The sequence below is a fragment of the Rhinichthys klamathensis genome, unplaced genomic scaffold (genome assembly GCF_029890125.1).
Source record: "Rhinichthys klamathensis goyatoka isolate OS25496 unplaced genomic scaffold, OSU_Roscu_1.1 h1tg000368l_1, whole genome shotgun sequence".
Classification (NCBI taxonomy): domain Eukaryota; kingdom Metazoa; phylum Chordata; class Actinopteri; order Cypriniformes; family Leuciscidae; genus Rhinichthys; species Rhinichthys klamathensis.
In genome coordinates, this window is record NW_026606876.1 from 380,231 (window position 1) to 404,793 (window position 24,563).

Below are 24,563 nucleotides of genomic sequence, written 5' to 3' on the forward strand. Positions count from 1 at the left end.
GTTGGTCAATGGATCAGTCTATTTCAGTTTCCTCAAAATAGCAACGCTCCAACAATGCGCCTGAACACACACCTCGTTCTCAGACCAGCCGCCCATGGACGCAAACGCATTTCCTATTTAAACAGTGTGTGCAGGACGTGAAAATGAGAACTGAAATTAGCAAAACACACTTTTGGAGATGGAGCCTGCTCGCATTTTTCTACAGAAATTGAGGGAAAATCACAGAGCAAAAGAAATGTTTGGAGATTTATAGCTGCAGGCACGTGAGAAGGTTAGGGGGGGGGGGGGGGGGGGGGGGGGATTTTGAGCACAGAGGAACCCAAAATAAATATTCCTAATCCCAGTGTGCTTTTACACTTGAGCCACAGATTAAAGCTGCACTGAAATAAACGAGCGGCGAGATTGGCTCTTGTTTTTGAGCGGTCCGGTGGGTTTCTGTTTTGAGAGAAGCATAAAGTGAACGGGTTCACCCCTGCTGTCGCCTGCTGGGTCTCATTTGAGGCAGGAGTTTGGGGAGGGATATGCAAATGCCCCGTCGGAGCTGCAGCTGCAGGGTCGAGCTCAGCGGCCCACTGTTGACTGAGGCATCCGAGCGCTCGCAGCGACTCCTGCTTTAGGATTCTGCTACTGCTCTCCTCTCTCTCTCTCTCTCTCTCTGGTGTGTGTGTGAGCGGTGAAGTGGGCAGGATGGTGCCAGAACAGCAGATGTTTCGATTGCAGCACTGCTTGCCCGCCAGCAACTGAAGTCAGTGCTCCAGAGAAACCTTGTGGGACTCAGCAAGGAAAACAAGCAACACTTCACAACCTCCTCCCCAGCTTTTGCTTTCTACACACTTTCTCCGTCTTCTTCCTCCACTTTATGGCTTTTTCTGCAAGTGTTTTTGTCAACCTTTGCCCTGCTGCTTGAAGATGAGGGGGATATTCACATGTGGGGGTCTTCTGCTGGTCACGTTGCTACTGACTTCAGTGGATGCCAAAGGAAATCTCTATGGAAGTCCACACAGATACAACCTACACAAGTCTGGGAGCGTCCCGCTACACAACCCTGGAAAACCAATGGGTCACCATAAGTAAGTAAACAGTAAAGTTAGTATGTGTGTCTGTGTGTGTACAGAACAGAAGCCCAATGGATCAAGCATTAGACAATAGGCTGTGAGTGTGTATGGATGTGTGTGTGCACAAGTAATGAAATGTCAAGCAGTGACAGCAGCGTCCTGCAGTTTCATATGCTTCATCTGCAACATTTTTCTAGTTTTAGGAGCTCAAATTCAGTGAGAGACTACATGTAATGTTTGTAGTTAGAGAAATTCATTTGTCTCACCTCAGGACTATTGTAGAACTGAAAAAAGTGATTAATATAGGATGCAAACTTTTCTAAAATGACAATCATCACAGGGCTTAAAATGGACATTTGCATTTTATGATTATATAAATTTTAACAACAACAAACAGTGGTCACACTTTATAATAGGTGGCCTAATGAAGTGTGACCTCACTAATAATAAATACATACATGACGACGGGTACATACATAACTGTGCATTGTTCTAGAAAATTCCCACATTTATTGCCGATGAGTTTGATGTTTGGTTAGATTTAGGAGTAAATGTAAGATTAGTTTTTAGTGTGACGGTTGTTACAGTTAGGAGTAAAGTTAACGGTGTAACTGCAAATATTAATTAAATGTAATTAAAGTCCTTTAAATGTATTGCAATGCACTAACATGTACAGTATGTGCATAAGTTAATTGTATCAAATGGTTAAGTTAAGGCCACCTAATATATAGTTTGACCAAATTTTTGTCAATTACTCAAATTTTATATCTCGACAATGGATGACTATATATATCTCATCAGCATCTGCCAACATTAACGATGTATCCAATGTCAAGGTTTCCTTAATGATCAGTCATAGCTTCTGAGATTGTTTTGTGTCACCAGATATTTGGAACAATCCCTAAAGAAATAGCACACATACCTCTGGTTTCACAGACTAGGCTTAAGCTAGTCCCAGACTCAAACGCATGCCTGAGCTGTTTTAACTGAAAGCAGCTTGCACTGACGTACCTTCAAATATATCAGTGCCATTGTTTTGTGTCAAGATGCACACCATGTTTTCTTCCAAGGAATGTTTATAAAAGCTACAATGTCCTAATTGAACTAAGACCTAATCCTGACTTAATCTAAGCCCAGTTTGTGAAACCAGGCCTTGGTGTATACAGTATACTGTTGCAATACTTCATTTGTAAATGAATAGTTGCCCGATCAAAAACAGCAATTAAAATGCGCTGTGATACTGACCATACGACTTCAGTTTCTCCAGTCACTAAAGTGATAGCACAACTAAATAAGAGCATATTTCAACATTTTTAAGAGTTTAAGAGTTTTTGTACGGCGCTAACTACCGCCTAGTGTTTTATTCTGTCACATATATAGCTACTTTGAAACATTTTAATATGCGTGACTCTCTTTTTGACATTTTGGCGATATTAGCTTTCTTTAATATAATAATATATTATAATATATTATAATATATATATATATATATATATATATATATATATATATAATATAACATAATAATCATTTTTATATAATAATATATCTAAATGTCAGATATATACACACTACAAACTTTCCGATGCTTACTGCACTCAAAAATAATCAGTAAGCACCAACAACAAGAATGATTTTAAACTTAAGAAAGCTTATTGGTTAAAATATATATGCTGAGGGCCAACAGCAAAACATAACCTCCAAATGCATCTGCATAAACCCGCGCTCTTTCTGTTCCACACGCACACACACACACACACACACACACACACACACACACACACACACACACACACACACACACACACACACACACACACACACACACACACACACACACACACACACACACACACACACGCACACACACACACACACACACACACACTGTCACCATGTGATGCACTTGTTAATGACGGATCGTTTAAATCCAAAATCTGACATTTTGGATCCGGGACAACCGGCCTCAAATTAAGCACTGGTCTGAAGTCATTATAAATGTCCTAAAATCAACGAGGTTTCGTTCCAAAAGCAGCTCTGGAGCAGTATGAGTCAGAGCGAAAGATAAGCTCTCGGCATGTTGAGAAAATTCTCATCAAAGACCTGTTGGCATCTAGAAATCCTGAAATGCCAGTGGTATCAAATGCAGATCGCTAATGTTGGCAGTGATGTTGTATCTGTCCTCAATGACCCATGTTCTGAGCACTCTCTCATACCACACAAACCATTTGTGTATCTGAACATGTTCATCTGGTCCCTCAGGTAAATCACAACAGCCTGTTTATCTCCTGTCTAACTCTGTTTCCTAAGAGATGCACATGTAGGCGTTTCCAGGCTTCCTTGGCATGCTCCCGATTCAAAAGCTGACGATTTATGACAGCAAGGTGATACTGCCTTCTAAGATAGCTTCTTTTGTCCACTGTCTAAGGCAGCATCTCATGTATTCTTCAAAAGGCAATCCCAGAATGCATTGCGATGACCCCTGTGAAGATATTCCATACAGTGTTGGACAACAAAGGGAAATTATATGCTTTAACGACCCTTGTGTAAAAGAAGTATAATTTAGCATACGTTTAAAAGAGCACTTATTGCGGAAATAATATTCTTTTAAATAATTGCACATTATTTACTAATAAATGAAAATGTATTATAGTTTACATTTATTATAAATGCAATTAGTTGAGCTTAAGGGTGCTTTTCGACCCACTTAAGTAGGACTTAAATACATATTTATATGTAAGTTCATATAACTTATATTGCTTTGGAGATATGGTTAAGTGTACTGTCGAATCTACCGACAAGCATTTAAGGAAGCATTCTATTGAATACTAATGTATCATTACAAACAAAATGATGATTTTACAATTTAGTATTTTACTTTAAATGTAATATCAAATAACTCCCACTACAGGTAAAATAATAATTGAGCACTTTACATGTGCTTTAGTATGTTCATCAACTTATTACAATAAGTGTGTTTTAAAAACATTGATTTAAAATGTACTTTAAGGTAAATCTTTAAATCTGACATTATTACAAAGTGTAGAAACTAAAGTGTTTTAAGAAGCAGTCAGGAAAGTGTGCTCTCTTTAAGTACACTTAAGTGGCCTTTAATTGATTTAATTAATTGGTAACACTTTATTTTAGTGTCCTTGTTGCACAAGTTACATGTCGTTACTGTAGTAATAACTACAGTATAAATCATGCATCATTACATGCAACATTCAATACAATTAGGCACACTTCTTTGTAAAAAGGGAATATTTGACCTGAATATGAAAATTCATCATAGAATCGGACTCATTTTGTGTTAAATTGAGCATGGAGTGAAGCGTACCCCCTTCAGTTAGTATCTCGTCTTCTCCTTTGCTTGGTTTATCCATGCATTTGTTTGTCTATGAACAGCTCGTGCATGAACAGCTTGTGACAGCTACACTGGGGTGCGTTTCCCAAAAGCATCGTTAGCCAAATCAAGCGTAGCGTTAGTTCTGACGGGTCACGTCAGTCAAGCTCGCCTCACAGACGTGCCAGCTTGAGGAGCACACATCCCTTTTCTCAGACATTGCTGGAAAGTTTGCAGTTCGGTCACATATGTCGATACACTCAAAAAAATGATATGTTGGCTTTAATTAACTTTTTTTATGTAAACAGATTCCACATAACTGGGTTACGTTAAACAAACATAATTTGTTCATGTAACTTCAACATCACGGAATTAAGTCATTTTAAGCGACCCAATTAAACTCTGAGCAGAGTGTTAAATGAACACTGAAGCAGTGTTAAAGTTCATGAGATAATTAAGTAAATAATTTAGTGATGATTGAGCATTATTGAAGACACCTGATGTTAACAAGCAGAATACCGGAATTGGTGTTCCGGTTGAGAATACCAGAACACCATTATGGTGATCAGTGTTTGTTTTAGTTGGGCTCTTGACCCTTAAATCGTTAACTTTAGATTTAGTTTGGCTGCTGTATCTGAGTTATGACAGCCAGAAGAACAAATAGAAAAGGTGATCTGATGGTGTTGGTTGTGTTTTAACATGATCATTATTTCACAATCATTTGACCTGAACTCATATAGAACCCAATTTCTGAGTTAAGTGTACCTTATGAATTATAGCAGCACTATCATTGTAGAGCATACCATTTTTATCATTTTCAATGAAATCCAAATGATCAAATCATTAATAAAGAAAAAACTTCTGAAAAACATTTGTATGCAGGCAAACACAGACATCAAGAATTAACGTATGAATCTCAGCAATGGTGACAAAATAATCACCTAAGCTCATTATTTATTCATGCAGCAATGCATGATGGGAGCCATGAATGAGTTTTGATTGGTGGCACCCAGAATGAACTGCAACTTGCTTTATAAGTGTCACCATTGTTGAGATTCACAGGCTGAATCTTGATGTCTGTGTGTGGCTACATACATTTTATTTTTTATCGTAGTTCCTCTTTGTTTACTTTTTATTGATTTGATCATTTGGATTGCATTGAAAAGGCTAAAAATGGTATGCCCTACAATGACATTGCTGCTATAATCCATAAGGTAAACTTAACTCAGAAATTGGGTTCTATATGAGTTCAGTGATTCAGGTCAAATGATTGTGAAATAATGATTATGTTAAAACACAACCAACACCATCAGATCACCTTTTCTATTTGTTCTTCTGGCTGTCATAACTCAGATACAGCAACCAAACAAAATCTAAAATTAACGATTTAAGGTTCAAGAGCCCAACTAAAACAACACGGATCACCATAATGGTGACCTACAATTCCGGTTTTCTCCTTCTGCGATTCTGCTTGTTAACATCAGGTGTCTTCAATAATGCTCAATCATCACTAAATTATTTAATTGGATCACTTAAACTGACTTAATTCCATGATGTTGAAGTTACATGAACAAATTATGTTTATTTAACGTAACCCAGTTATGTGGAATCTGTTTACATAAAAAAGTTAATAAAAGCCAACATATCATTTTTTGAGTGTAGCAGAGAAAGTAAACAGTTGAGAAATTAAACGCATGTGTAACAGTATATTGAATCCGTGCATTTCGGTCTTAAAGGGGGGGTACAATGGTGTTTCATGTATTCAGAGTTGTTTACATTGTTAAAGAGATGGATTCTCATGCTAAACATGGCCAAAGTTTAAAAAAATATTTTGGACGAATAACGGATCATTTCTGTGCCGAAAATCTTACTTCCGGGTTGGTAAAAGTTTAGGCTGTTTTTTTTTCAATCGTGGATCTAATGACGTAGACGAGAGTGGAACTACTTATATGAGCATTTCTCTTGGAAAAGCGTGCCCACGCAGACGTCGACCAGAGGAGAGCGAGACCGCGCACATCAATGCGCTTCAACAGGAAATCATCGGCAGCGCTGCATAGGATTTGTTCAAGAATGTCTTTAAATACATTTAGCTGGCCACTGGTGTCTGTTTGTTTATTGTAAAACCAAATCATGTCCTCATAAACCACGAGTAAACACACACAAATGTTGTAAGTTATAACTCGCGCATGACATGGTGTTCTAAAAACACTGCGCTCAAGTTTATCATTTCTACTTTTAAAAAACTCCCGCCACAGTCGGCATCAAACTACACTTCCCTTATGTACACCTTTAAAGAAAAAAAAAATACGTCGACATAAAGTGAAAATTAGTCATTTACAAAAACCGCTATAAGTTATACAGTTCCAGTACACACCACATAGAGACGTCCTGCTGTAGACGCTGCTGCTGCTGCTCGTCTTCAATTTCAGTATGGCTGAATCTGACTGTTAGCCATGGTTTGTTTTGGGATGTCACAGCTTCCTGACACTCTCAACGCAAAAGCTTTGCGCGCTCGTGATTATTTAGCTCCGCCCACACGGCACGCCTCCACCCGCTCGTTTTGTCCGGAAAGACTCGGTACAGCCTATCTTACTTTTATAAATATAATAAAACTAAAGACTTTTTGTAGATATGAAGGATGCAATACTACTCTATAGGTACTCAAGATTAAAGCTGCTGTCCGTAACTTTTTTGGGTTAAAAATTATCCAAAATAATAATAATTAAAAAAAACATAACCAGCCAGTGTTCAAAAATATCTGCTTGCTTTTGCCCGATTCAAAACGGTTAGCTTGTAATAATGATTTTAATTCCAGTGGTACTGGTGGATTTCCGCGGGAAATTCGAGCATGTCTTTGCGTCATTACGTCACATCTGTACACATAAAGAAGGCGTCCCGGCTAGTCGGCTATATTGCGTGAGGATGTTGGAGGTGGACATTTTTAGCCTTTTCTCACAGCATTAAATAATTAAACTTATGGCGGATCCAGAAAGGTTCAAACGACAATCACCAGTGACAACTGGACATTCACCACTTGTAAAACCCCAAATAATTCGGACTTCGGAGTGGGTAGAGAAAAAAGAGACTGCAACTGGCCCACGCGAAAACAAGGATAAACATCGGTTCAAAACGGACGCAGAGACGGCTTTTTTTCTTTTAGGACAGGTAAGACATTTCAATAGTTCAATCGTGTAACAGTAGCACACTTGTTCGCTTAATTCACACAGTTACGGAGTTTCCTGTCTTTATTCGTTTAGCTATTATGGTAAATATTTTGTGCTAGCTATGAGAGGGAGCAATTCACCTCTACTCCAAGCAAACCAAACCGGCCTCCTCCGAAATTATATATAGTTTTAAATATGCATCAGATTACAGATACGTGTTTTTTTTTCTTTTCTTTTTTCTCAAAGAAAACCAGTAAAGAAACATTAATTTATTGGTATGACAATTAGAAATTAGACTGCACAGAAATAGAAACTGAACTACAGGGTAATCATAATACACATTAAATGTAGTCACAATGCTGATGTTGATAATTTGAGAACAAAGTATAATTTGAAAGGTTTGACGCGATCGTTATATTTAATCAGCACGATTTACTGCAAGGCTTTCCCCCCTTAGTTGATGTGGATGTTACTTACTTGTTCAGATGACATTTTCCGATGAAAATTCGTATGTTGTCATGGTCATACTGTAGGCCTACTTCCAAAAGTAGAATGTGTGATTCTGAATGCCAGTTTCCACATCGGCGCGGTGACTGACAGACTCGCAGTCTCAAAACATTGTGTTCATCCGCGCTGTTTCATGCCGATGTGCAACTCACGCAAAGTTAATAATTCCGCGAATAACTGCAATTACAGATTTCAAACAGAGATGGCGACAAAGAGGAAAAATGCCGGACTGCAGCTTTAACATGAGTTCCCTTTCGAGGGAACTTAACACTGCGTCGAGAATCGACTCTTTGGGGACGCTCCCTTAGCGTGCGCCTCTGAAGTATGAATGAAACTATTCCAATCCTGATTGGTGTTGCGTCATGACGTAACATGTGACGGCATAACCGGATGCATAAAAGCTACGCCGGAACAAACACAAACTAGCTTTCGCTCTTCAGCAAGCGCTCTGTGTTGAAAACTGTCTGTCTTATTTGGTGTTGTTTGTCAGAAAATATTGTATATTATGGCCAGCGAACAATTCAAAGCTTGTGTGCCTCCCTGCCCTCGTTTCATCACGGGTGGGGACACACATGCTTTGTGTGTGAGTTGTTTGGGAGCGCAGCATGCACGGGCAGCTCTCGAGGGAGCTGCTTGTGTAGACTGTGAAGCACTTTCCATTAGAGTGCTGCGCTCCCGGCTGGCGTGCTTTGATGAGCACGGTCAGGCTCGCGTTCCCCATGGTTCTGGTCCCGCGTCCGTTGAGGCGGCGCGGCGATTGAGATCGTGGGGTTCGCAGCGGGATCTTGTGGATGAGATTGAGACTGCTGAGGCACCTTCTCACTCTTCATCCGAGGATCTCGTAGCCTCTGAGAGTGGTGCAGGAGCCCGCATCGCGGCTTCTCCTGCCCATGATCAGGTCCCAATGCTTGAGCTCTCTGCTTCCGAGGAAGTAGATGTGCTCAGCATCGATGCGGATGACCGTGATCTAGGCGCGCCAGTTCACGGCCAAGGTTATGAGGAGCTGGTGGAGGTTGTGACTCGTGCTGTGGCCAGACTTAACATAAGCTGGCCACATGATGAGCAGGGAACGCAAGTGAGAAGCAAGCTTGATGAGCGTTTCCTGCAGCACAGATCGCAACCTCAGCGCCGGGGTTTGCCGTTTTTCCCCGATCTCCACAAAGAGATTTCGAGATCGTGGGATAAACCGCACTCATCCCGTGTCTCCAATCCCAGTATGGTGGATTACAGTAATGTTATGGGGGCACGGGATATGGGTTATGGGAAGATGCCTAAAGTGGAAGAGGCTTTAGCGGGTTATCTTTCTCCTGAGTCGGCATCTTCCCTAAAAACCCCGGCGTTGCCTAGTAAGCCCTGCAGAGATACATCTGCATTAATAGGCAGGGCTTACATGGCGGCAGGTCGGGCTGGTTCATGTCTGCACTCTATGGCACTCTTGCAGGCATACCAGGCCGACCTCCTGAAAGATTTGGATGAGGGGGAGGGGCCAACTCCTGAAGATATTGCGGAGTTAAGGAGAGCCACAGATCTGTCTCTTCGGGCCACAAAAGAGACGGCCCGCGCTATTGGCCGCTCTATGGCAGCTATGGTGGCCACGGAGAGACATCTGTGGCTAAATTTATCTGGCATGAAGGAAAAGGATAGATCCTTTCTGCTGGATGCGCCGCTTTCGCCTTCTGGCCTGTTCGGCGACGCCGTTACATCGGTCGTCGACAGGTTTCAGGAGGCGAAGAAACAATCTGCGGCGTTCCAGCAGTACCTCCCCCGTAAGGCGAAATCCAAATCGAGTAGGGTGGGGCCAAAAGATCAGCCCCAGCCATCAGCCGGCTCCTCACACCGAGCAGAGCAGAGAGAGAGCGTTTCCTCTAGAGCCCCTCCTCCTGGAGCTTGGCAACAGAGGAAACACTCTCAAAAGTCGAAGTCCTCCAACCAGAAGGGCGACCTGAGGGACGTCATTCAGGCTAGGAGGGCTTCAGGGAAGAGGTCCTAACCGAAGTGGTAGGACCTCTGAGGGCTGTCCCCTCCGCTGTAGGGTAACCGAGGTTGTTCTCGCAGCGGAGCCCTCTAGGAAACGATGTATGTTGCCCGCCGTCCACGACGCTTCGGGCCGCATCTCTTTCCAGCGAAAATATTCTAATAAAGAAAAAGCATCAATTATGGTCACAAAAGCCGTATCGACTACACCCTGCCGGTATTCCGCTTCAGGGAGTCGAGAAAGATGCTCGAAAAACACCAGAGGCCAGTCTCGAGAGGCTGGTACCCCTAGTAGATTTTGTAGAGGCATGGTATCATCTTCCCAACATATCTGCATGGGTCCTGCATATAATAAAATCAGGGTACAGACTGCAGTTCGCGCGCTGCCCCCCCAGGTTTTCAGGGGTAGTGCAGACTACAGTGGTTCCAGAGCAGGCTCAGGTGATGGAACAGGAGGTACAGACTCTGCTGCTAAAGGAAGCCATAGAACGTGTTCTTCCTTTGGACAGGGAGTCCGGGTTTTACAGCCGGTACTTTATAGTTCCAAAGAAGGATGGGGGGTTAAGGCCAATTTTAGATCTCAGGGTTTTGAACCGGTCTCTGAGGAGGTTCAGGTTCAAAATGCTAACCATTCCTGCAATCGTGAGTCAGATCAGGTCCGAGGACTGGTTTGTCACGATAGATCTAAAAGACGCTTATTTTCACATCTCCATCCTTCCATGTCACAGGAGATACCTGAGGTTCGCTTTCGGGGGCGAAGCTTACCAATATCGGGTTCTTCCGTTCGGCCTAGCTCTCTCTCCCCGCACATTCACCAAATGTATGGATGTAGCCCTTGCTCCACTGAGACTTCAAGGCATTCGTATATTGAATTATCTCGACGACTGGCTCATTCTGGCTCAGTCTCGGGAGATGGCAGTTCGGCATCGAGATGTCGTCCTTGGCCACATTCAGAAATTGGGGTTGAGACTCAATACAAAGAAAAGTGTGCTAGAACCATCCCAGTGCACGATGTTTTTGGGAGTCGTGTGGAACTCGATTACGATGCAGGCACGAATGTCTCCCGCACGTATTGAGTCAATTCTGGGGATGGTATCCAGGTTAAAGCTAGGCCAAGCCATCACTGTAAAGCAATTTCAAAGAATGCTGGGCCTCATGGCAGCGGCATCCAACATCATTCCTTTGGGCCTTCTACACATGAGGCCCCTTCAGTGGTGGTTAAAAACCAAGGGGTTTTCTCCCAAGGGAAATCCGTTTCGTATGATCAGAGTAACGCGCAGATGCCTTCGTTCTCTACAAATATGGAAGAAACCTTGGTTTCTGTCCCAAGCGCCAGTGTTGGGAGTGTCTTGTCGCCGGAAAACCGTTTCGACAGACGCCTCCCTCACTGGCTGGGGCGCGGTCATGGACGGCCACTTTGCCAGGGGTCTGTGGCAGGACCATCATCATTCTTGGCATATAAATTGCCTGGAGATGATGGCTGTGTTCAGGGCTCTGAGGAGCTTCCTCCCAGACATCAAAGGTCACCATGTATTAGTACGATCAGACAATACGTCAGTGGTAGCCTATCTGAACCGACAAGGGGGACTCAGATCGCGCCCTCTGTGCAGACTGGCGCATCAGATTATTCTTTGGTCCCAGGGGAAAATACTGTCTATCAGAGCAATGTATATTCCGGGGGTTCAGAATCAGGGAGCAGACATCCTGTCGAGGCAGGGGCTGAGGCCCGGGGAATGGAGACTTCACCCAGAGGTGGTGAAGTTAATATGGGAGAGGTTTGGACCGATGGAAGTGGACCTGTTTGCGTCTCGAGAGACGTCCCACTGTCCACTTTGGTTCTCCCTCTCACATCCAGCCCCACTGGGGTTGGATGCCATGGTACAGGCCTGGCCGAGGCTTCGCCTGTACGCTTTTCCCCCGATCGCTCTGCTTCCGGGAGTCCTGGAGAGGGTCCGTCAGGAGGGCATCAGTTTACTTCTGGTTGCCCCAAGGTGGCCGACCCGAGTATGGTTTTCAGACATAATATCACTCCTGATAGCTCCGCCATGGCAGATTCCTCTGAGGAGGGATCTGTTGTCTCAAGCGGAGGGCACAGTCTTCCACCCTCACCCAGAGCTGTGGAAGCTGTGGGTCTGGCCTCTGAGGGGGTTCAGTACCTAGATGCTGGTCTATCAGCCGGAGTGGTTGAAACCATACTTAGTTCTAGGGCTCCATCTACTAGGAGATTAAATGGCCTCAAGTGGAATGTTTTTTTCCGCTTGGTGTAGAGAACAGGAGTTAGATCCAGTTAACTGCCGAGTGGCTTCTGTTCTGGAGTTTCTTCAAAATCGTTTCTCTGCGGGTCTCTCCCCTTCCACACTTAAGGTGTACGTGGCTGCCATTGCGGCTTTCCATGCACCATTGAGTGAGGGGCCTCTGGGGAGGCACCAGTTGGTCATTCGGTTTCTCCGTGGTACTCGGAGGATGAGACCGACAACCAGGTCCAGGGTTCCTACCTGGGACCTGGCAATAGTTCTTGAAGGGTTATCCCTGGCCCCCTTCGAACCTTTGCAGTCGGCTTCGCCTAAGGACTTGACGCTAAAAGTGGTATTTCTCTTGGCTATTACCTCACTTAAGAGGGTGGGAGATCTCCAAGCCCTGGCAGTGACACCAGCTTGCTTGGAGTTTGCCCCTGGCAGAGTAAAAGCTTTTTTGCACCCGAGTCCGGGCTATGTGCCTAAAGTTCCATCTAGTACGGCTCGGTCTACAGTCCTTCAGGCATTCCATCTTCCACCTCATGTGTCGGCAGAAGAAGAGAAGCTTCATTTGCTCTGCCCCGTCAGAGCTTTGAGCGTGTACCTTGAGAGGTCCTCTTCTTGGAGTAGGTCGGACCAATTATTAGTATGTTTTGGGTCACCTAAGAAGGGGCTCCCAGCATCCAAGCAGACTATTAGTAATTGGATTGTTCAAGCTATTACTGAGGCTTACAAGGTGTGCAACTTGCCTTCACCTTTAGCCGTGAGGGCTCATTCAACTAGAGGCATGGCTTCTTCTAGGGCCCTTCTTTCGGGAGTACCCCTACAGGAGATCTGTGAGGCAGCCGGTTGGGCTACTCCACATACTTTTATTAGGTTCTACAGTCTCCACCTTCCTAGTACGCCTGGTGCACACGTGCTTAGTCCTCGCTGAGTGCCTAGACAGTTTCACTCCGGGACAGGCCTATTCGGTGCGTGGCCTAGTGGGCACTCGTTCCCCAAAGAGTCGATTCTCGACGCAGTGTTAAGTTCCCTCGAAAGGGAACGTCTCGGGTTATGACTATAACCCTTGTTCCCTGAGAAGGGAACGAGACACTGCGTCGTTCTGCCACGCCCCTTAAGGCCTGAGAGCGGCTTGCTTCATCGCTAGGCTAGTTTGTGTTTGTTCCGGCGTAGCTTTTATGCATCCGGTTATGCCGTCACATGTTACGTCATGACGCAACACCAATCAGGATTGGAATAGTTTCATTCATACTTCAGAGGCGCACGCTAAGGGAGCGTCCCCAAAGAGTCGATTCTCGACGCAGTGTCTCGTTCCCTTCTCAGGGAACAAGGGTTATAGTCATAACCCGAGACGATTGACTGAAACTGAGTGTTTCAGTCAATCTCATGATTGAGATTCATGAGATTGACTGAATCTCATGAATCTCAATCATGAGATTCATGAATCTCAATCATGAGATTCCCCCCCCCCCTTTAAAGTGAGATTCCCCCCCCCCCCCCCTTTAAAGTGACAATAGCCTAATAAACCTTAATGTTAATAAAACCAAGGACAAAGAAATCTCTCACTGCTCTTGGCTGAATGACTGTTGTACCTTTAATAAAGATTCGTCTATATTTGATTTAAACAGTGAAGACTATGCAGTGTTATTTTATAATTGATTACTTTATTCAAATTCTGTACCTGAAAACGAAAGCACTGTTTATTTTATTTGCTGAAGCAGCTCTAAATCTGTGCTGTGCTATTAAATAAAATATAAAATATCATAGAGCAATAAAATGAACAGTGAAAGTAACAGAAGCTTGTACAATACATTTTAACAGGCTGAATTATGCATGAAAATAACTGAAGGAAATACATATTTGCTAAACAAATTAAATCAACGAATATGATTCATATTCTTATGGTTTCTCTACCCAATATATTTAAAAATGACAAAATACAGGTGTTTGGTATCGACAAGTACCAAAAGGTCATGGGGTCAGGGGCCACTTGTGCTTTTAGGGGGCACACTTTAACATTTATTTTAAAGGTATAGTTAACTTAAAAATGAAAACTCTGTCATCATTTATTCACCCTCATGTCGTTCCAAATATTATTTTCTTCTTTTGAACATAAAAGAGGATATTCTGAGAAATTGCTAATTTTTTCATCTATACAACTCAATGCATGCACCGAAACAGTTTGGTTACCAACATTCTTCAGAATATATTATTTTATGTTCAACAGAAGAAAGAAACTCATACAGGTTTGGAACCACAGGGTGAACTAACACTTTAACCGATTTTCAGGAATACTGGAAGTCATTTTTACTGGGTCAAGTATCAATCTGCAATCTCTACATGACACACAAAGTGATTTCAATATGCAATATACTGTATATATGCAATAGAGCATTTTGTGTCTACACACTGTATATAACACATGGAGTAAAATGTGTAAATGATTGTTCGGTAACACTTTACAATACGGGTGCACTAATAAGCATTAATTCATGCTTAACTAATGCACAGATAATACTGAATTAATGTGTAACTAATGATTATCTAAGCTATTAATTAATGATTACCACATTAGGAACTAATTAAGAGTCTGTATGGTTAATGTATTAGCTCATACATGAATTGTTATTAATTAAATATGTAATTGTGAATTAATTCCCTAATAACTCATTTTTTTAACTAATAGTGTTAATTAATATGTTAATTAGCAGAATGAGCCAAAGCCTTGTATTTCAACTTCGAGATAATACAGGTACACTAATATGCATTAATACATGATTAATTACTTCATTGTTAGTGCAAATTCATGTGTAAATTACTACAATTACTAAATGACTAGTTAATAACGATGTGCCTCAACAAGTAAAGTCATAATATAATGATACCTTTGCAAATCATTAGCTAATGATTAATTAAAGCAGACAACTGGAAGTTGAAGTGCATAGCTTTGACTAATTGTGGTAATTAACACATTAATTTACACTATTAGTTAATAAAATATGTTATTAAAGAATTAATACACAATGACACATTGAATTAATAGCAATTCATGTATTACTTAATCTATTAATCATATAGACTCTTTATTAGTTGCTGATGCAGTAATCATTAATTAATGGTTTAGTTCTTCATGAATCATACATTAACTCATGATTATCTATGCATTAGTTAAACATGAATTAATGCATATTAGTGCACCCGTATTGTAAAGTGTTACCGATTGGATTGTTCTTTAACAAACAAGTCCATGCAAATGTCACGTGTTGTTTGTCTGTATGACAGAACCCGATGAGCACATCACAATAGCTCATCATTTAAGTAAGAACATATGAGAATAAAGCATCCAAGATTTACACAAAGTCATTATACCTTTGCCAGCCTGATGTTAATGACATTTTATTCCTAAATGTTTCTCATATGTTTCACATTTTCTCTTTATATCATTCAGTGCAACTGAATGATCAGTTTCTGCAAACAGCAGCTACATCATGTTGTTATACAATTAAGATAATTCCAGTTTTCAATTTGGCACAACAACTTGTATGTAATCGTTTTACATCACTGTTTTACATCATGGCTCACCACAAGCTGATAGAAGTAGTGAGAGATTCATATTCATTCATATTAGACCTAAAATATGTACCTAAACTAAGAGAGTTTTTGCACCTCATGAATTAGAAACCTGCATTCCTTAGTATATTCGGTAACACTTTATAACAACACCCTCGTACACTCAAAAAAATGATATGTTGGCTTTACTTAACTTTTTTATGTAAACGGGTTCCACCGGTTCCACATAACTATGTTTCGTTAAACAAACCTAATATGTTCATGTAACTTCAACATCATGGAATTTGGTCATTTTAAGTGACCCAATTAAACTCTGAGCTAAAGAGTTAATTAAGTGAATAATTGAGTGATGATTGAGCATTATTGAAGACACCTGATGTTAACAAGCAGAATCTCTGAAGGAGCAAACCGGAATGTTTAAGTCACCATTATGGAGATGAGTGTGTGTTTTAGTTGGGCTCTTGACCATTAACTTATTAACTTTAGATTTTGTTTGGTTGCTGTACATGAGTTATAACAGCCAGATGAACAATGAACTGAGGAGATCTGATGGTGTTGGTTGTGATTTAACATAATCATTATTTCACAATCATTTGACCTCAATCACTGAACTTATATCGAACCCAATTTCTGAGTTAAGTTTACCTTACTGTCATTGTAGAGCATACTATGTTTAGCCTTTTCAATGAAATTCAAATGATCAAATCAAGAAATAAAAAATAAACTTCTTAAAAAATATCCTGAGTAGGCACACACAGACATCAAGAATCAGCATATGAATCTCAGCAATGGTGAGTTTATTACAATACACACGGAGAGGTAATGAGGAAGCTAAATGAACTACAGGTGCATGTAATCAATAACTAATGGAACAAAGTGGCACACAGGTCAACTACAATGACAGGAACACAGGCAAACAGCAAACAGAGAAAACAGAACCAAAACGTAATGAAACTAGACCAAAACAGAGCATACACGTTACAGATATCTTTTGATATATTTTTCAGGCATACCTAAAAAGTCCTCGACACATTTATAGCTAGCTAGCTATAGCTAAGAAACATCTGGTTTAAAGCAGAGACATTTGAGTGTAACTATATTCGGTAAAGGTCTGTTACCTCCTGAGGAACACACATTAAGAACAGTCTCTGTATATAAATATAAAAAGTCAGGGACTGTCATTTCAAAACATTCAAACTTGAAATGAAGCCTCATAAGTGATCTTGAACACTACATAGGCAGAAACCAATGTCATACAGTGTTAGCATGTTATTTATGTGACACTCTAAAAATTATTTGAAATTAATTATTGAAATATTTAATAATCAAATAATTAATTTATTGATATGTTTCAGTATTAACTGAATTATACATTTCTGTTTCCACAATATTGATGAAATATTTTCACTGAGCTCATCTGCATCCTATAATTGTTGGAGATCCCAGCCAATCCGATTGCATCTCTATAGTTACATTGTAACTGTTGTTTTGCTGTATGCATCAGTCAGTCAGTGTGAACAGTTTATGAGGCAGTGGGATTCTGCTTTATTTTTTATCTAATGTCTATGGACAACATTTGTGGCACATCTGTAAACATGGACAATCATTTTGATTCATTGTGAATGTGTATACATATACAAACTGTTTTATTATATGAGAGAAATGCTAGTTGTAACGCTGCGGCTGAAGCAGAAGCAGGATCAACGTGCAACAGTCTTTTATTAAATAAACTCAAAACTTCACAAATTCAGACACAGACTCTGTAACAAGACTTGGGAACAGGACAATACAAGAACTCACTAGACACAGGGCTTAAATACACAGGTAAACAAGCTAAGGAAGATAACAAGGGGGCGTGGCTAATTAGAAACACCTGGGGAGATTAATAAACAAGAAAAACTACAAAGGACTACAAAACATGGCACAGGACAGGAAATGACAAAAAGTCCATACAAGACAAGGGGAACACAAGACAGGAATTATGACAATAGTCAGAGGCGGACAGAGTACACAGCTTCTTTACTTGAGTAAAAGTACAGATACCCCTTGCTAAATTTTACTCAAGTACAAGTAAAAGTACTACAGTCAGATATCTACTTAAGTAAAAGTACTGAAGTACTTGTTTTTAAAAGTACTTGAGTATCAAGAGTACAAGAGTAAATTTTCTAAATATTGCATTACTACTGCCACAGTGTCAAGTCAAGTCATCTTCATTTATATAGCGCTTTTAACAATGTAGATTGTTTCAAAGCGGCTTTTCAGAGATAAACATATAATTTAAGGTTACAGAGATTGGTTTGGTTTTATAGCGGTTCTTGAATTATGTTATTTTCCAGCTAAAGTTAGTTTTGATTGATTCACTTCCGTCGAAATGATCATTTGTTATTAAATTAGGGGCCGCTAAGATGACACCGTTCTCTCTAAACAGACTTTAAACTGAACCTGTGATAAACGCTGATGGCGTTCATATGCGCATTAAGAATTGATTCTATAGTTATGTGTGTTCGAATATATGTGTGCAGGTTTGTAATTCCCTACAAAACATGCCTAAACAAACTACTTGTCTTTGCCTATAAATTTGATACAGAATTTTATTTTATCACTTCGGGGTAGGTACGCGAACCGTCCTTACATTTATGTACAGAAACGTCCTACATGGAGTTATGAAAAATGTTAATGTTAATACCTTTGATAATCTAAAAGGAATTGAAAGTTAATTCAAGTCATTTTCATCTTTTTACCATGTTGCTTTATTTAACATTTCTCACTTGCCCACAAGGCAATGCACAATGGCAACACTCTGACAAACCTCTGCTAGAGTTTTAATGGATTTTTTGCACCCACATTTGAACCCACATAAATCTGACCATGGAGTTTACTTTGGCGTCAGTTTAGAGCTGAAGTTGAAGGTGATTTGCTGATAGGCTGTCCCAATCAGTGGCGCCTGCACAATCCAATCACGTTTGAGAGGGAAACAACAAATTGAGGGTTTCCGAGATTTTTTTTTTTCCTTTTTTTTTTTTTAGAAGTAACGGGTACTCACGGTTATGGATAGAAATGTAGTGGAGTAAAGAGTACAATATTTCCCTCTCAAATGTACTTGAGTAAAGTCATGAGTAATCCCCAAAAATGATACTCGAGTAAAGTACAGATCCCTCAAAATTGTACTCAAGTACTGTACTCAAGTAAATGTACTCCGTTACTGTCCGGCTCTGACAATAGTAATATAATTATAATGGAAGCTTAATATGTAAGTGGACATCCCAAAAATAAATGTTTTGAAAGGACAGCTTTCTAGGGAAGAATTGCCATAGAAAAAGGTGTTCACATACATAAATGAACATAACTGAACATATTTCTTGTTCAATTCTGCATGTTAATTGACACCTTGCCACAGATGCGGCCCATAGTGAATAAGTTGAAAATAACTCCGCTCAATTTGGCATCTATTTCTGCATGTGTCTTTGAATGCTGTGCATGGGAGCAGGTCAAATTAGCAGGACTAAAGGTCCATTTGTATTACTTCTCAGAACTCAAGCTATTCTGGAGGTTACAGTATCTCCATACTAAATGTGTCCCATTGTTCAGCGAGTAGCAGCTACTCTTTTCTTGAGTTAATGGATCCTAAAAAGCTTGCATGCACCGTATCTCCACATGTATACTGTCAGTGGCCCCATCCCTTCCACAGTGACTCTTTAAGGCATGACCAACGACTGAACCCAGCGACCGGTGAAAGACTGCTTCCATTAGTGTGAGGCAGAGAGTGGATGAGATAGAGAGAACAATGAAAAAATGGAGAGAGATATTTATATGAAGAACCAGAGGAAAATTCTGGCACAACTCCATCTCACAACTAAGCTTTAAGTGCCATTAAAAGCTTTCGACATGCCTGTGTATTACTCAAGGGTGACTAGGGGTCATTTTAAACAATGCTGGCCATTTATATTTAGATGATGAAAATCCACAGCTAAATCCTGAGCTAGATGATGGTCTAAAATAATTTGTGTGGCTCTGCTGTTTTTGCACTAGTCACATGTAGCCGGCGGCTTGAAGACGGTCCATAATGTCAGGCCAAGAACTTCCCGTTTAGACAGGAAGAGACACAGTGACTGGCATGTACAGTTACCAATAGTCCTTTTGTATTATTATTTAGTATTTGGTGCTGTTTATGGGTGGGAAATATTAAATAAAATAAAGAATAGGCTGGTGGGTAAAAAAACTATTCTAAAAACAACACATTGGGCTGCGTGAATGATTGTTCAGAAGAAATTGCACAAACATTTATAGACTTCCAATAGTACACTGAAAAGAAATGTTGGCAGTGGATCTGTAGTTAACAGCAACATAACGTGTTTAATAACCCTAAATCACAATTTCTCATGGAAGCAAAGTTCGCCTATCAGCAAGGAGTCGAACGTGTCCAAGAGTCCTGAGCTTTATTGGAAACTGAATGTTGGGTCGATGTAACTCAATTAAGTTAAAACCGCTTTCCCTTGTTTTACGTTACATAAAACTGATTGAAGTCGGCAACAGCAACATTATAATTTGTCGGTAGAATCAGGATTAGACTGATCAAAACCCTCCACTTTCAGACTCCCGGAGATTGTATTGAAGTCGGTCAATTTGATCTGCTCTCCAGCTTGCATCAGATGGTCAGAAAATACAGTCTGTCTGAGACTAAAACAAGTGTTGCCGCTCTTTCGTCATGTGGCGTACCTCAGGTGTGTGTACTAGGCCCCTTCACACTGTTATCAGTTCATCACTGTTTACCCTGAGATGAATCCAGCGCACACAGACGACACACCAGCCGAGACATCTCTCCGATAGCCTCTTTACTCCATCCCTCTGACGGATGAACACACGCTTGCTCGTGCTGTGTGGTCTCTGTGGTCTGGGAGATCAGCCGGCAGAGCTAATATTCATCTTTCATATGCAACACACAGATCATAGGCTCTGTTTAACACATCACAGGAGGCTCTTAGATCACTTTACATGTCTGACAATGTGTTCATTTGTCCTTTCACAAGTCACAGTACTGTAATTCAAGCGGCTTCACAAGATACTCTGTTCCATATGAACAAATGCAAATGCCTGAAATACGATAATGTAAATAATGTAAAGAGCCTTTTTGTTGTTAAACATTTTTTTTTTTTAAGTTGAAAGAAACTTTCAAACTTACATGCGTACTGAATCTGTGTCATGTCTCTCCTGTTCTTCCTGTCGACATCATCTCACATTGATTGAATCAACTCTTGATATGGTTGGGTTGGGTTGTGTGTGTGTGTGTGTACATGTGGAGCATTTGAACACCTGGACTCATTTTGCTTGATACAGAGCTTGTTCTCTTTCTTCCAAGCACTCACCTGACAAGCAAACACTAGATACTGAAGTCTGTTTTTCGTTACCCACAGTCAGAAAATGTTGATGTAGTTATTTGCATTCCCTTCATTTGCATGTGTTTGCACAGATCTGTTTAATGCCTCCTAAACGACAGAGACAAGTCACAAGGTCATTCCAGTTGTTGCCGTCAGTGAGAAATGCTCTATTACTCACACAACACAACTTCACACACGCACTTTTGGCATAGTGAGTAATTTCTTGCATAGGATACAACTTTTCATCCCTGCCTCGCTTAGTCAAAAGGCTGCATCTTATTAAGGCGAAATTACATTATTTGCCCACAGACTTGAATATGATGATGATGAATCCAGAAAATTAAGTAAATGTTACAGAATAAAGGGTTTAGCACTAGTAGCTGACTGTCATATAAATGGTACAATTATTAACACGAACAATTCAGGTCATATTACCTATACAAATGCTTTTTTCAGATAAATGCAATTGTGCAATGCAGTGATGGGTTTCCATGTTTATGTGGAATTTCCATAGACATAACCATTCTTATACTGTACAAACTGTATATTCTCTCCCCCTATACACTAAACCTACCCCTAAACCTACCCATCACACACACACACACACACACACACACACACACACACACACACACACACACACACACACACACACACACACACACACACACACACACACACTAACCCGACCCCTAAACCTACCCATCACACACACACACACACACACACACACACACACACACACACACACACACACACACACACACACACACACACACACACACACACACACACACACACACACACACACACACACACACACACACACACACACACACCTCTCCTCAGGTCAGTTGACTGGCCACACTTGTAATAGAGTCATTAGTCCCACATCCGGGATCTGTCCACACCTGAACTCTCTTACACACTGTGAATGACTGAGGCTCGACCACAGTCCAGATCTCTGAAGCAGAACCGCTGAACAGCAGGACTCAGAGGTTTGCTCCAGGCTCACTGGAAACGCCAGCTCTAGTACAGCAATGCATGACTGCTCTTCAGTCACACACTCTTCTTGCTGTGAGCAATGTGTGTGTGGAGACACATGAAGGCCGTACTTTGCAAACGAATGGCCAAAAGTGAGTTTCCTTGTGTGTGTTGTATGTATCACTTCAACAAAACTGTTTGTTTAATAGCTGATGATAGCACTAGACAGTCACACATCAGATTTCATCAGACATTTAATGATATACAAAATAAATCTCAAATATTTACAATTTTGCAGTATGCAGTATTTACAATTTCCACAATATGCAATTTTGTTATGCATGCATGGAATACCCAATAACCTACCACAATTGAGAAGCCCCCGTGTTGAGGGAAGTTCCTTTTAAAAGTAATGCATTACAATATTGCATTACTCCCTAAAAAAGTAACCAATTGTCTTGTAATTGTTACTTCTCATGGAGAGTAATGGCTTGCATTACTTTTTTCTTATCAGGACTGGGCTTGCTTGTTTTTTAACAACAATAACAACAAAATAGTTCTATTTTTGGCAAATTTAAAGGCCCTTTCTCTAGCCTGACGCCGTCATAGTCTAGTCTAGTCAGAATGTGAGTCTGCTCCATTGGGCTGTGATTATGGGGTGTTTCAACCCAACCAGGGAATGCCTCTGCACTCAATTGGATAGACCTACAACCAATCAGAGCAACGGAGTAATGACGTATGTTGAATCCCGTAGGAAGGACGGCAAAAACATCTTTCAAATGCCTTGATCGCGGTTCTCTGTTCCTCTTCTAAATGAATGCGCTGTCTACATCTTCTATAACAGACGCGATGGCTGAATCTACACATCTCAGTTCTCCAGCGGCGGCCATCTTTGTTGTAAACGAATTCAACCCAAGCGCTCTTTGGTGACGTGGATGATTACGTTACAGTTGATCATCTGTCCATCAGCGCATAAAGGGCCCTGACACTTTGATTGGTCCGAACAGCTCTGGGTCGAGTATAGTTGCTCCACAACGGATCAAGTCCAGACCGAACTTCCCGAGCTCAGATGTTGTGGGCGGGGCTAAGCTCGGCTGGCAGACCCATGCCTGTACAGAAGAGGCCGCCGCTCAAATAAACCTTTCAGATGTGCTGCCATTCTGGAGAGAAAGTCCAGCATTATTACTTCAGCGATAAAAGCAGAGAATAAAACACAAATGTGGTTAAAAGTAATGTTTTGCTTATAATTATTGTTGAATTAGATCATCGAAGGGCAGCAGCAAAGACATTGCTTAATAAAGTGAGATTAAATACATAAAGTATATTTGTGTAATTAAACATTTAATTATTGCAGCTTTACATAATGTTGTGTGTTTGCATTTCATTGTTTTTTGCATTTTGAGGAATTCTGAATCTTTTTTTTTTTGTTCAAGAGAGATGAGTAAATGCATGCTCACATTTAGTAGATCTTCAATAACTGATACGAATGTAAGAACTGATAATGTATCAGTATGATGTATGATAATGAAGAATGTAAGAACTGATAATGTATCAGTATGATGTATGATAATGAAGAATGTAAGAACTGATAAGAATGTAAATGTGAACCTTGAAAGTCGCTTTGGATAAAAGCGTCTGCCAAATGCATTAATGTAAATGTAATAACCATCATGTTCACACACAGCGCACACAACTACGTATACTTGTACAAATAAATGAGTTTCCATCATGAAACTCAGCCCTAATAATATAAAAAGCCGTGCTTCATTGTGAATGTGTCTTTGCTCTCGACAGGAACTTCTGTGCTTACGTCGTTCAGAAGAACGTCACCTGTGTGATGCAGGATGGAGTGGCCACATACGTCAAGCCGGAGTACACTACCAAGTGCATATGGGGACAGAAGTGTCCTGTGCTCATGTAAGTCATGCACTGACAATCTGGAATGGAATAAAATGTAGAGGGATTTTAGTTTTAGAACAAAATATAGTTTCAAATGGGTGTTTCATTTTCAAAATAGCAGGAGAAAGATGGTCTCAAACATGTTATACTTTCCATGGTGTCCTTGAGTTGCCCTCTAGTGGACACTCAGAATACTGTGCAAATCTAGTGAAACTGTTTTATATTGCATGTTTTTAAACTGGAATACACTGAAAAAAGTGAAAAGTGCTTTTCTATATTAGTTTAATTGAAAATCATGTTTTTTTCAGCTTGTCTAAAAGCAAATGACACAGCAACCACATAGAAACAGTTAAGAGGAAACTCTAGTATTTTAAACAGTGCTGAAGTGCAGAACACATTCAGCTTTACTGACTGCAGAAATGACTGTGAGTTATATTCATCTTTCTGTCTTGTGT

The 24,563-nt window shown here is 40.6% G+C and overlaps 1 protein-coding gene across 1 annotated transcript in view; it reads left to right on the plus strand.

Moving 5' to 3' along the window:
• The first annotated feature begins 813 nt into the window (after positions 1–813).
• LOC130069450 (EMILIN-3) overlaps positions 814–24,563 on the plus strand; it is a 33,365-nt gene continuing 9,615 nt past the window's right edge. The window contains exons 1-2 of the mRNA XM_056233324.1: positions 814–1,070; positions 24,004–24,126. Of these exons, the coding sequence (XP_056089299.1) occupies positions 910–1,070; positions 24,004–24,126 (284 nt within the window). The 5' untranslated portion in view covers positions 814–909. The remainder of the gene's footprint in view (positions 1,071–24,003; positions 24,127–24,563) is intronic.